This window comes from Lipotes vexillifer, unplaced genomic scaffold (assembly GCF_000442215.2).
Source record: "Lipotes vexillifer unplaced genomic scaffold, Lipotes_vexillifer_v1.1 scaffold327, whole genome shotgun sequence".
Taxonomy (NCBI): domain Eukaryota; kingdom Metazoa; phylum Chordata; class Mammalia; order Artiodactyla; family Lipotidae; genus Lipotes; species Lipotes vexillifer.
Window position 1 is genome coordinate 1,383,517 of NW_006771143.1, and position 13,074 is coordinate 1,396,590.

Here is a 13,074-nt window from a genome sequence, read left to right on the forward strand (position 1 = left end):
CCCCTGCATCGGCAGGCGGACTCTCAACCACTGCGCCACCAGGGAAGCCCCCTTATGTTATATTTTGCCCAAACTATTATCATTTCTTATTTTTGCCTACTTTAAAAAAATTACTGTTTTTTCCTCATACCCACAAGAAAACTTTTAGTTATCAATTTTCTTATTGTTTTCAGGCCTGATTCTAGAAGATGAGCACAAACACAGACATATGCCCACTCTCACCTCCCCAACCAGCCCTCCTCTAAACTTGTAACTTCTAGCAAATGGTCCATAGGCTGGGGGATCAATAATTAGGCTTCTGAGAATAATATCTAAAACTAATGGGGGTAAATTCTGATCAGCATGACTTTTAGGGTATGGACGTTATTAAATCCAATGTGGCTGCTCAGGGACCTCTTACTTCCTAATCTTCTGTTTGCTTTTGAGGTTGTGGGTCATCACTGCTTCATATTTCTGCTGAGAGCTCCCATCTCACAGAACATTCTGCTACCTGTTCCTCTCTTCTATCTTCATCTCAACATTTTTCTTCTTTCTTGTCATTTCTGCCTCCTGTCATTTTCCCATACTTCCTACTTCCAATGAGAAGAGCCTATACCCATTCAAAATTAAGGCCTGTCCTGATTCACCTAAGACCCTAGGGTGGGACCTTTTCAGCTAAGTATTGCTGGGGATTCACTCTGTGACAAATAGCATATTAGAGTTCTATTTGGGTTTGACGTTACTTTAGAAGCCAGTAAGAAGTAGTTTTGGCTTTACAGTTAAAGACTTCCACTACTTATAAGTTTTGGTGAAGTTAGAGAGTTTCAGTTTTCTCATATATAAAATGATACACTGACAAATCCATCTCATAAGATGTTTATGAGTGTTAAATGAAATGAAGCATATAAAACATACTTGGCACAAGAAATTCAGAGTCGAGCACGTAATTAGTATTCAATGAATGCTAGTTGATTTTATTATGATCGTGATTATTATATTTCCACCAAGATGATAGTTAAGATTTTACACATTATCTACAAAATATATACACATAAAGAATTTAAATTAGAGTAAAAACAGTTCTTTTTATAAAAAATTTTATTAAAATAATAATGCAGCAAGTAAACAATATTTAAGTGTTCCCTTATACCACAGTTAAAAGGAAAAGGAATGGTAGATTTTTAAAAAGGAAGCCTTTAGCTACTTAACCAAAGACTTCAGATTGAAAGTATTTATAAATATGTTTGTTATATTGTGACATAGCAATTTATGTTATATATATATATATATATATATTAGATTAAAAAATAGGTAATTGCCATTTTTGTAGGTTAAAAACAATCATGCTGAGATATCAACCCACAGATATTTAGGTTCATATACATATATTTTATATGAAATAAAATACCAATTTTGAAAGTTTTAATTTATAAGCTTAAAACTCATATGTGTTTATATAGCTATACATATGTGATACGTATTTATGAAATCATCGGTAGGTCTTCCTCACCCACCCACAAAATATTGAAATATTGAATATTGCCTACAAACCTTTAAACGTATTTTCTACACCCTTGAAATGCAAAATATTACCTTCTTCTGCTTGTAGAAGTCCTTTCAAGTAAATTAGGATACCAGGGAATTTCTTAAATGGCCTTTCCATGAAATACCCACACACCTGGCTGAAGACTAGAGAATCTAATCAATCAGTTTTTTGCTTGTTTGCACCTTGTCAGATGCCATTTTACTCGTCTGTATGTTCATTTACCTTCAGTGACCTGTTGTGTTGAAAATCACGCTCTAGGGTCAATTCCTAGTACTATGATCTCCTTAATGCTAATGGCCCAAAAAGTACCACAAGAAATATCCTTAAACCAATAACATGATCTGCATACATTCTGATGTTTGCTAAATACTGGAGAGAAATGAATGATTATCCACATCTAAGATTTAAAAAGAATAATTGAAAATTGATCCCTTTATAGCAACTTACTAGGAATTAAGTAGGATCAAGGGCTCCTGCTTTTTATATTGTCTCTGGTAGCAAGGCTAATTGTCTTCTGCATTCTCTACTAGGTTTTCTGAGACTCAGAATTACCAATTCCACATTCCAGGAAGTTTTCTCTTGAGGGTTCATCTGAATTGAAGTGACCCTCTGCCTTAGCTTTCATGGTTCTTCCCTCAAGTCAGCCCAGTGGTAGATATGCCATCCGGGTTGGAATTGAGTAGGCAAATGAAGGCAAAGGCCAGATAAAGCTAACAGCTGCTGGAGTCAGCGTCTCAGGTTGCTCATTGGCTGAATGTTGGCTGGTGAAAGACAGACATGCACCTGCTTATGTCCCTGTTCTTTCCCTTTAGATCACAGAGATTTGGTTGTATAGATAAGGGATGAATAATGATTCCTTCCTAAGACTTTCCTAAGATTTATTTGCTGATATTGATGTGGGTAAAGTCTTTGAACTGGCATACCAGGCTCTTAAAATTTAGTTCAGATAGCTTTTTTACATGTTTTATTCATTCAGGTGTTACCTCTTCTGAACAGCCTTCCCCAAGTCTACCTGGTCAGAAATAGAGTGTAGTCTCTGCATCTACTCTCAATGCACTTGATACATATCTCCAAAACAGCAATTGTCTGCATTATCTCTGTTCGGTATTATATTTAAATTGGTACCATTAGAGTGAGAAGCTGTTGCTAGCCATCTTGGGACCAGGTAGAGAGTCAGCAACAAGTGAGTCAAGAAAAAGATAAGTAAACCAATTGCTGATCACACTGTTTGAAACCTGATCATGCTTTCCCTAAAGCTCTATCCTAGATTGTTGAATTACATGATTCAATAAATTATTGTTTTGCTTCAGCCAGCTTGAGTTGGGTTTTTCCCTATCATGGAAGATACTAATCATAGATGTAGCTATCATGAGATATTATGGAAGACCTACTAATGGGTCTTTCTCTCATCAGACTGTGATCACATTAAGGACAGGTTGTGGTTTTCTTATGTCTGTATCTCCATTTTCTTGAAAAAGTCATGCAAATAGCAGATGTTTAATCAATATTTACTGAAATTGTTAATATAGGATGGGTTAAACTAAGAAGGGACAGGAGGCAGTCTTTTAAATTGAGACAAATTAAAAGTCTCAGTCTATTTGTCTTATATTTAGGCTTTCCTTAATTTTTAACGATGACAACTGAGGAAGGATAGTGGGATCAGTAAGAGAAAAAGAGAACACTGGTTTCCGAAGAAAATATTAGGTAACATTAAACAAATGAAAGTTGGGGTTGCATCAGGAACTGCTCAACAAGCAAGTAGAAATGGGGATCTGGAGGTCATGAGAGAAGCAAATACGTGGTGTCAGAAATGCTTGTATCTTAGAAATCTGTGTAAAAGTTTGAAGCCGTAGAAGATAGTTTGCAAAAAGAGCAGATGAAAAAGGAATTAGAGATCCAAGAATAGAATCTTGGTGAGCATCTATTGGTAGGTGGGGAGAGGAACAGAACGCAATGAAGAGGAAGGAGAAAGGACAATTAGAGAGGTAGAAAAGGGACTAAGAGAGGTCAACACAAAAGGCAAGGGCAAAGATAGGCAAAGACAACTTCTGTAGAGGAAAAAGGTAGAGGAGACTTACTTTAAATGGTTTTGATCATCATAGTAAACCATAAAACGATGTCATATATAAATAGAGAAGACAGGAGTGAGATTTAATCTTGAAAAAAGTAGAAAGATTTGAAATACACTTTTCAGGAAATGTAATAAAAAGTCTGTTAGAAATGACCAAGGGTTTGACTGAGAAGCATAGAGAACACAACTCAGTTTAGAAAGTACACATTTGAATGGCATTAAATATGCCTCACTTTAGTGTTTGCAGTCTAGAAATGGGGGTGAGAATGTGAATAAACGTCCTTCCTTGTGTCAGGATTTACCCATACAAGGGGTTAGTGGATGAAAGGACAGTGGAAGGGAGGGCACTAGCAATTCCACCCGAACCGTGCTTAAATGCCTCACTCTCAGGCTGAAGGTAGGAAGAAAGAAGAAGGAGGCTAGGAGGAGGCCGATAGTAATGGTGGGGATCTAGACTCTCAGTTAGAAGAAAGACAAACTCATTAAGAATTAAAGAATGGGGGCTTCCCTGGTGGCGCAGTGGTTGAGAATCTGCCTGCCAATGCAGATGACACAGGTTCGAGCCCTGGTCTGGGAAGATCCCACATGCCATGGAGCAACTGGGCCTGTGAGCCACAATTACTGAGCCTGCGCGTCTGGAGCCTGTGCTCCGCAACAACAGAGGCCGCAATAGTGAGAGGCCTGCGCACCGCGATGAAGAATGACCCCCACTTGCCACAACTAGAGAAAACCCATGCACAGAAATGAAGACCCAACACAGCCATAAATAAATAAATAAATAAATACATTGTGTATTATTAAAAAAAAAAAAAAAAGAATTAAAGAATGGGAAAGGAAAAAATAAAGAGTATGTGGTCAAAGACGGAACTTTTAGATGTAAAGATCATTTTTTAACAGTTCATGCTTTTAAACCAGCTTTTAAACCAGTGTATTATTATAAGTTAAACCACTTTTACAGATATAGCTAAAACACCTATATCAAGTATCAAGATTGCTCCTCCCTGCTCTGTCCAGTTGATGCTTCTTTCATCTTCTTCCATCAGGTTTTCCATGTTCGTCTCTTGTCATTTATCTTATATTCCTCCAGGCATTATCTTCCATCTTGCTGAATCTCAAGACCTCCTACGGAAATTTATCCTTAGTTCTGACACTTGAAATGTTCAGTTAATTCATCTTTGTTCTTGTCTTTCTGTGTTTTAAAATGTTTACTGTGTGTCCAGTTTTACAATATCTAACCATAACACTGAATTTCAGAATTCTCCAATATTTAACAAAGAAAATAGGCATGAAAATTGAAGCTATGAGATTAAATGTCTACAATCAACATATGGTATATACATCATATATCATTTCATCTGAAATAATCTTTAATTCTTAATAAATAAAGCTTACAGTATACAGCAAGATTAGATTACCTGGGTTTTTTAGACTTAAACTTAACAATGGTGTGCCTTGATGTAGTCAGTGAATGAAATAAGCCAATTATTAGCCCGCTCTGACAAGGAGAGGCCAGCTCAGTATAATCCTAAGTGTAACCAGTCAATTGTAACTTCCCTGCATTTAGGCAGCTACAGTATTTATATTTGAGGGTAGAAGACAGCAGCATCCGCCACTCCACTGAGTGGGTTGGCTAGCCTTCCACAGCCTGAGTGTCCTTTCCATAAGAAAGAATAAGAATATAATGTTGCCATTGATGATATCATTATTACCATAACAGCAATAACTACCATTTCTTGGCACTTACTATAATTCAGTCACTCTGCGTTATGTAATTCACATACTTGCCTCAGAGATGTGTATAAATTCCCCACTTTATAGATTAAAAAAAGAAAGCAAAACTCTGAAGGTCAATCTACCCTTATAGAAGGGGTCTTCAGACCATAGAATATAATACAACTATTAAAGGTAAGCTCTGAATGAAACTTTTAAATTGCTTTTAAATGCTATATTACTCTAAAATGTAGCCTGGATCAAACTTTCAAGCATAATATTACTAATTAGTAAGTAATTAAAAACAAGCAGTCTAATCATCTGGAAAGAATGCATTTCAATTTTTCAAAAATATGAAACTATATTTCAAGAAAATGAAACATCTATATCAGATACGTTGCCACAATGACAACAACGAATCCATAGTATAACCACAGCACTAACTGTACATTTTATGGTAGACTCCTCAAACCATTTTTCCAGTTATAAGACTTAACATCCATAGTTTGAACATTTTTATAAATTATTTTCCAGAAAAATAAGATAGTATCCAACTTTTTCCTTTTTTCTGTGTTATTGAAAAAGTGTGTGAAATAGCTTCTCTCTTCCCCAACAACAGTCTTTTCACCCACTTCATCCTGAAGAGGAAAAGAAAAGGGGAAGGGAGGTGGCAGAGAAGTGGGAAGGGAATGCATTCTCCTTACATAACTAAATGAGGGAGGGCAGGAAGTGGTACATTGAACAAGAAAACGTTTTCTCTTTCTTTAGATAAATGATTTTCCCCACCTCTCACCCAAAAAAGAAAAATGGGTTTACCGTTGAATTCCTCTTGACCACATCTTCCTGTTTGTTCATCCTCTCAAGGGATTATAAATTTTAGTTAGTATTTCTTTACATCCTTTTTTTTGTGTGTGTGTTGGATTTGGTTATTTTCAACAGAAGAGCAAGCATTTAGAATTTAGGAAGGTTTAGTTTTAGAAAAATAGTAGTCCATTTAGCTTAAAATAAGTAAGCACAAGTGAAATGCATTGACGTTTTTGAAAACAAGACCTTTGTATAATCCACTGACATGCCCAGTGCCATTAAAAGTAGCTTTTAGGTATATAAATATTCATTTTTAATGGCTATTTGCATACATTCTATGCAATGCTTCTTCACCATCATATGATGTTAGTCCTCTGATTACTTATTTTGTGTTGATATTGCAATTGTTCTTTTTGTGTGTGTTTTTATTTAAATATTTATTTATTTACTTATTTGGTTGCATCAGGTCTTACTTATAGCAGGTGGCCTGCTTAGTTACGGCTCACCAGCTTCTTAGTTGTGGCACATGGGCTCCTCAGTTCTGGCAGGCAGGCTCCTTAGTTGTGGCATGCAAGTGGGATCTAGTTCCTGGACCAGGGATCGAACCTGGGCCCCCTGCATTGGGAGTGTGCAGTCATTTGTTTTTTTTTTAACATCTTTATTGGACTATAATTGCTTTACAATGGTGTGTTAGTTTCTGCTTTATAACAAAGTGAATCAGTTATACATATACATATGTTCCCATATCTCTTCCCTCTTGCGTCTCCCTCCCTCCCACCCTCCCTATCCCACCCCTCTAGGTGGTCACAAACCACCGAGCTGATCTCCCTGTGCTATGCGGCTGCTTCCCACTAGCTATCTATTTTACGTTTAGTAGTGTATATATGTCCATGCCACTCTCTCATTTTGTCACAGCTTACCCTTCCCCCTCCCCATATCCTCAAGTCCATTCTCTAGTAGGTCTGTGTCTTTATTCCCGTCTTACCCCTAGGTTCTTCATGACCTTTTTTTTTTTCTTACATTCCATATATATGTATTAGCACACGGTATTTTTTTTTCTCTTTCTGACTTACTTCACTCTGTATGTCAGACTCTAGGTCCGTCCACCTCACTACAAATACCTCAATTTCGTTTCTTTTTATGGCTGAGTAATATTCCATTGTATGTATGTGCCACATCTTCTTTATCCATTCATCCAATGATGGACACTTAGGTAGGGGAGCACGCAGTCTTAACCACTGTGCCACCAGGGAAGTCCCTGATATTGCAATTGTGATGGGTGGTGTTTAGCAGTAGCTTTTAATATAAGTAGGCAAAACCACTAGTGCAAACAGGAGCTATGTAGAGAACCATAATGCTATTAAATGTTATAATTCTATATTTTTGTTATAGCAGCATATATGACATGGATATTTCATTTCCTTGAACCATAGTAATTTTTGAAAATTTGAAATATTTATATTGAGATAGTCATTCTTCCTACAAAGATTAGACTGTTAATTTTTAATTACCTATAAATTAGTAACACCATGTGTCAAATATAAATCAGGTTAGTATTTTAGATTGTTAGAACATTTAAAATCATTTTAAAAGCACTGATTCATAGCTTACCTTTGATATTATTATTTTAAAATACCATAGTGACTCAGAGTGATTGAAAGCAGATAATTATTAAGTAACCAGAGACTTTAAGGGCAAGATTATAAAATATTCTTAGTCTTAACTTCACAAAAGGCTAATGAAGCAAATTGCTTAAATAACATGTATTTATTAGAAAATACTAAATCATAAATATTTTATAAAGATACTACCTATATCTTTAGCTGAGGACTAGTAAATGAGTCATTTTTGTATTTTGATCTCATTAATAAGAACTTAATAGTGGTTGAAGCTCAATGAATGAAATAAAGTTCCTCTCAGTAGAGACTATATCTCTAATTAAATTTCTTTTTCCACTTGACTTCCAGCTTTTACTGAGCTCTTCCACCTATATAACTTAATTTCAAATCTTATTAATTTTTTTTTTTGCGGTACGCGGCCTCTCACTGTTGTGGCCTCTCCCACTGCGGAGCACAGGCTCCGGACACACAGGCTCAGTGGCCATGGCTCACGGGCCCAGCCGCTCCGCGGCATGTGGGATCTTCCCAGACCGGGGCACGAACCCGTGTCCCCTGCATCGGCAGGTGGACTCTCAACCACTGCGCCACCAGGGAAGCCCAGCCAAATTTTATTAATTTTTGTTCTTCTATTTGTATGTCATCCACCTGATAGTTTAACTTCAGACCATTAAATAAAAAACAAAGTTTACTTCCCTTTTCATTCTAGATAGTTATATTGGATCAGGGACTTCTTTCTACCTTTTAATTATTTTGAGAGTTTTTAAAAAGTAAAAATTTCTAGGAGCTCTTCAATATAAAGCCACAGAAAAACAGTACAACCTTCTTTTAGCATCTTAAACCTCCATATTATATTTTTATGTTTGAATTCATCTTCACCTCTTCCTCCTCCAAAAATGCTTTAGCACTTTTCAAACTTTCCTATGAAATGTAGGTAAGAACGTTTTAGAAATTTTAGAGAAACATTGACAAAATTGTTACCAATTGCAGGTATTACATGATCAGGTTATTTGTCCCTTGAGTTGATGTTCTGGAAGTGATAGAGAAAAAACAAGAAATTAAGCAAAATATAAACAGTATTTAGTTATAAACTCATCACATATTTTTCCTATAGTTTTGTAATTCTGTGAGTCACCTCAAAATCTAGTATTGTTCTTATGATTGATTTTTCAGTAAATGCAACATTGACATTTGTTTGGAGGAAATGAAGACTTGCTTACCTATACTTAGAGTCCATTTGGGCACTAATGGTACTGATATTCACATATTGCAATCTTTTTTTTTTTTTTTTTTTGCAGTTTTACTAAAGGGAGGAAAAAAAGAGGAAGAAAAGCCATTTAGAGACTGTGCAGATGTATATCAAGCTGGTTTTAATAAAAGTGGAATCTACACTATTTATATTAATAATATGCCAGAACCCAAAAAGGTAAAACCAGAAGTGTTTGTTTATGAGATGTAAAGCAGATCCTAGTTGAATTGCTGAATAATCAGATTGATTTGTGGGCTTGTTAAACGGAAAATATATGTGCCTGAGCTCTTTTCTCCCAAAGATACTCTGTTTCCCAGGTCCATAAAAGATGAAAACCCTATTGTACAGACCTCTTCCAACCCTCACATATCCCATCCCTATTTCACACAAAGTTTTCCATTTACTCTCTGCTCATTCCTGGAATGTCCCATTGTTCATAAATACTTGCCTTGTACAGATTGCATGTTGAAGTCACATATACTTCAAGTGCATGGAGATGAGTTAGGAACCATCTTCTAAAGTCCCAAGGACCCAGATGGTACACATCATCTACAGTTCAAATACTGTGGAGAGAGAGCTAGAGATATGTTTCTAGAACCACTGCTCCTATTTGGGTAGAGAAACATATTCGATCTTAACTCATAATCTTGAAAGGATTTGCTTTTCATACTTACCTAAAAGAGTGTGTTGGAGGATAGTTTTCATCAGTATATTGAACAGGATCCAAAGTAAACTCTGAAGTAAGAAAACACTGTCTTGCTGTCACACCTCCTCTATATACGCTTTCTCCCTATTTATTCATTAAATCATCCATCCATTCCTTCATTCAATACATATTATGTCATTTATTTGTCAGTAAATGACTAGGGACATAATATAAAACAGTTCCCAGTGTAGTGGTGAAGACAGGCAATTACACAGAAATTATAACATACTGTAGAAGTGTAGTGATAGAGGCTGTTTGAAGCAGGGTTTATGGAGAGCCTTGAAGAAAGCCTTGTTTTTCAACATATAAAACACTTCAGCCAGATGCTCAAGACCCCAAGAGGACCACCTGCCCTTGCAGTGCTTTATCCTCAAAAGATGGAACAATTTTTCTCCTTTCATTGCCCCACCTAAATTACCAGTCCTTTGTCCCCATTTCCTCTGGGTACTGTGCAAATGCTCTTGGAAGGCTTTCCCTGATTCCCTCAAGCAACTTTGCATGACTCTCTCACTACCAGAATTCTCTGAAGCAAGGATTTTACTTTTCTCTTTGATTTCCCAGGACCCAGAATAGTTTCTGGCACATAATAGGTCCTCAGTAAATATGTGCTGAAATGAATGAATAAATAAATGACCTGCTGATGATAATACCAACACTTCTGTGTAGTATATAGTAAGTAAACCTAACTTGCTTAGTCATTCTTATTGTTAGTTTCCTTTGATGGGTGAGGGAAATGGATCATGGAGACCAGTTTGCCAGATGTCACAGATGTCACACATATGTCAAGAGGGAGAGTCTGGACTCTACTATCCTCTCTGCTGATTTCAGTGAGGATTAGTGGTTTAAGTTAGCTCAATGATTTTTCCCTTTGCTGGAACAAAATTTTCTTCTGGAAAGAGGTCTTCCATACTGACCTATAACAGGGGGAAGAGATAGAGAAAGTGCAGGGGGTAAAAAAGGTGGCAGGCAGTTATGGACATTGCTACCTGGGTCACCTACCAGAGAAGTTTGGTTTCACTGTATTTCATTTTGGGCTTCTGTGCAAAATTTCACTGAATCAGGTGATCCATGTCTTAAAAAAAAAAATTGTGAAGGTACAATAGCAAGTTTAGGAGTAAAGAGGAGAGGGTAATTTATTGTAAAAATGAGCTTTTTGAATCCTTTGGATCATATGACATGAAACCTTCCTACTCTGCTTACTGATATCTTAAAATCATACTTAAGTTTAAACTCAATTCATACATGTGCACAGGCATGTATGCGCACCCACACACTGACACACCATACAGATGGCATGTGAAGTGTGTTAGAAACTGTCCCGGGGGAGAGAAGTAGAGCTAACATAAATACTTTCTGCAATTTACCTATTGTGCTGCCCAAGACCTGAAAGAACCCCTAAATGATTGTCACGTCCCCTCTAACATAATGACTATAAAAATAAAGTTAACTAAAAATATTGTGATCCTCCTTTTAAACTGTTAGTAATTATATATGTATGAATATATAAGTCAAATAATTTTTAAAGTTTTTAGATTAACTTTTACACTTTTAGAATCTTTTTCAGTCCATCACCAATACTACCACGTGGCCCTTAGTGAGAGCATTACAAGTAAAGTTTGATCATTCCATTAAATTTAAGTCATGTAAATTCATAACTCTATTCTAGCTCAAAATGTTTTGAGATGCAAATAATGCACAGGCTATTTGCAGAACCACTGCCTCTGTTAGGGTGGAAGAAAAGTTTCCTAACTCATAATCTTGAATAACTCATAAACTTGAATAATAACTCATAAACTTGAACAGTAACTTATAAACTTAAATAAATTTGCTTTTTTAAAAGATTTACATGAAAGAGTGGGTTAGAGGATCCAGTTCACTAGTTCAGTGGCTGACTTCTATGTTGGTTTCACAAGGATAACATGTTTTAAATTTACGCCTCTGCAAAATAATGAATTTTACATATTATAGAGCTTCGGTGGTGTTCTTAAAAAAAATCTAAAACATTAAATCAACAAATGCCAAATACCTGCTAAATTAAACTGCCTAGATTTAGTCCCAGGGAAAAATATTACCCCAAACAGATTAGCAATCATATCAATACAGGCCTGTAAGAGGCAAATTTTATCACTATAGAAACAGCCCCATGACGCTTCAGATGGAAGAAGGAGAAATTCACGTCATTTGTACTGTCATTAGATTTAGTTTAATTGGAAATAATAGCAGAGCATGGTGAGAGGGGGCGATAACTGACCGTAAGGAAGAAAGACTTTGGCCTTCTTCTTGACTTAAGTGTTCATTCCCTTGTTTTATTCTTTCCCTTTTCTGATCACGATCCTCTCACAAGTAGTAATATTGTTCTGTTATGGAGATGGATACTTTAGGCTGATGCACCTGCACTTTCTGGTAGGTAGCAAGTTTTGTTTTAAATCCCTTATTATATTCACATAGCTTAACATTAGTGAGAACAAATATTGTGTGAACTTCCCCAATGTAATTTAGAAACTGATTAATATAATAGTTCAAAAGTACTGTGCATTTACAGTTTGCCAGGTTCTATTCTAAGCACTTTAGATATATATACTCACTTGTTTACTCCTTTCAATAACTCTATGATATGGGTGCTCCCATTATCCCTATTTTAGAAAAATAACTTGCCCAAATCACATAGTCAATATTGAACACAGACTTTGTAACAAAGGAATTAACTCTAGACTGTACCATCTTAAGAGGGGACTAAGTAGGATAATTACTTATATTAGTATTGACTGAAGCCGTACCATTCATAATTTTTTATAGGAACCTATGTGAATGACACGGCTAAGAGTTTATTGTCAGAAAATTATGCTCTGATTGTAAGCCATCCCACTTCCTCATTTTCTTTTCTTATTTTGATATAAATAATTGGTATCCTCTCAGTTCTATAAAAAGTGCTTGGAAAATGCATCTTTAGGACCTTCACCCTTCCATGTAGATTATACTTTGGAGCTATAAAGTTTGGTGCTAATCGTGGATATGCTTAACAAAAACTTTGCTCATTTTAATGCTTGCAGAAGTTCTAGCAAGGGTGAGAAACTCAAGGCAAGCCTATATAAAAACAAAACATAAAGTTCAATTATGTATGATATAAGATATGGATCAATCAATTAAATTGGCCTATTTAGGCAATTAACAAAAACTATTAATAGGAATTATTAATTTTAGGCAGAGTGAGAGTTGCAAGTATACACAGTTGTTACACAGTTGTCTTGACTGACATCATTCCCTGCCAAGAAAGACTGTCTGCAAAAGTTAGAAGAGTATTATCTTTTCAAATGTGACATGGAAGGGCTTCCCTGGTGGCGCAGTGGTTGAGAGTCCGCCTGCCGATGCAGGGGACACGGGGTTGTGCCCCGG

At 36.1% G+C, this 13,074-nt stretch overlaps 1 protein-coding gene across 2 annotated transcripts in view; it reads left to right on the forward strand.

The window, feature by feature from the left end:
• The window catches only part of ANGPT1 (angiopoietin 1), a 252,366-nt gene that overhangs the window by 187,722 nt on the left and 51,570 nt on the right, over positions 1 to 13,074 (forward strand). For both annotated transcript variants that reach the window (XM_007446535.1, XM_007446536.1), the window contains exon 5: positions 9,025 to 9,152. In XM_007446535.1, the coding sequence (XP_007446597.1) occupies positions 9,025 to 9,152 (128 nt within the window). The remainder of the gene's footprint in view (positions 1 to 9,024; positions 9,153 to 13,074) is intronic.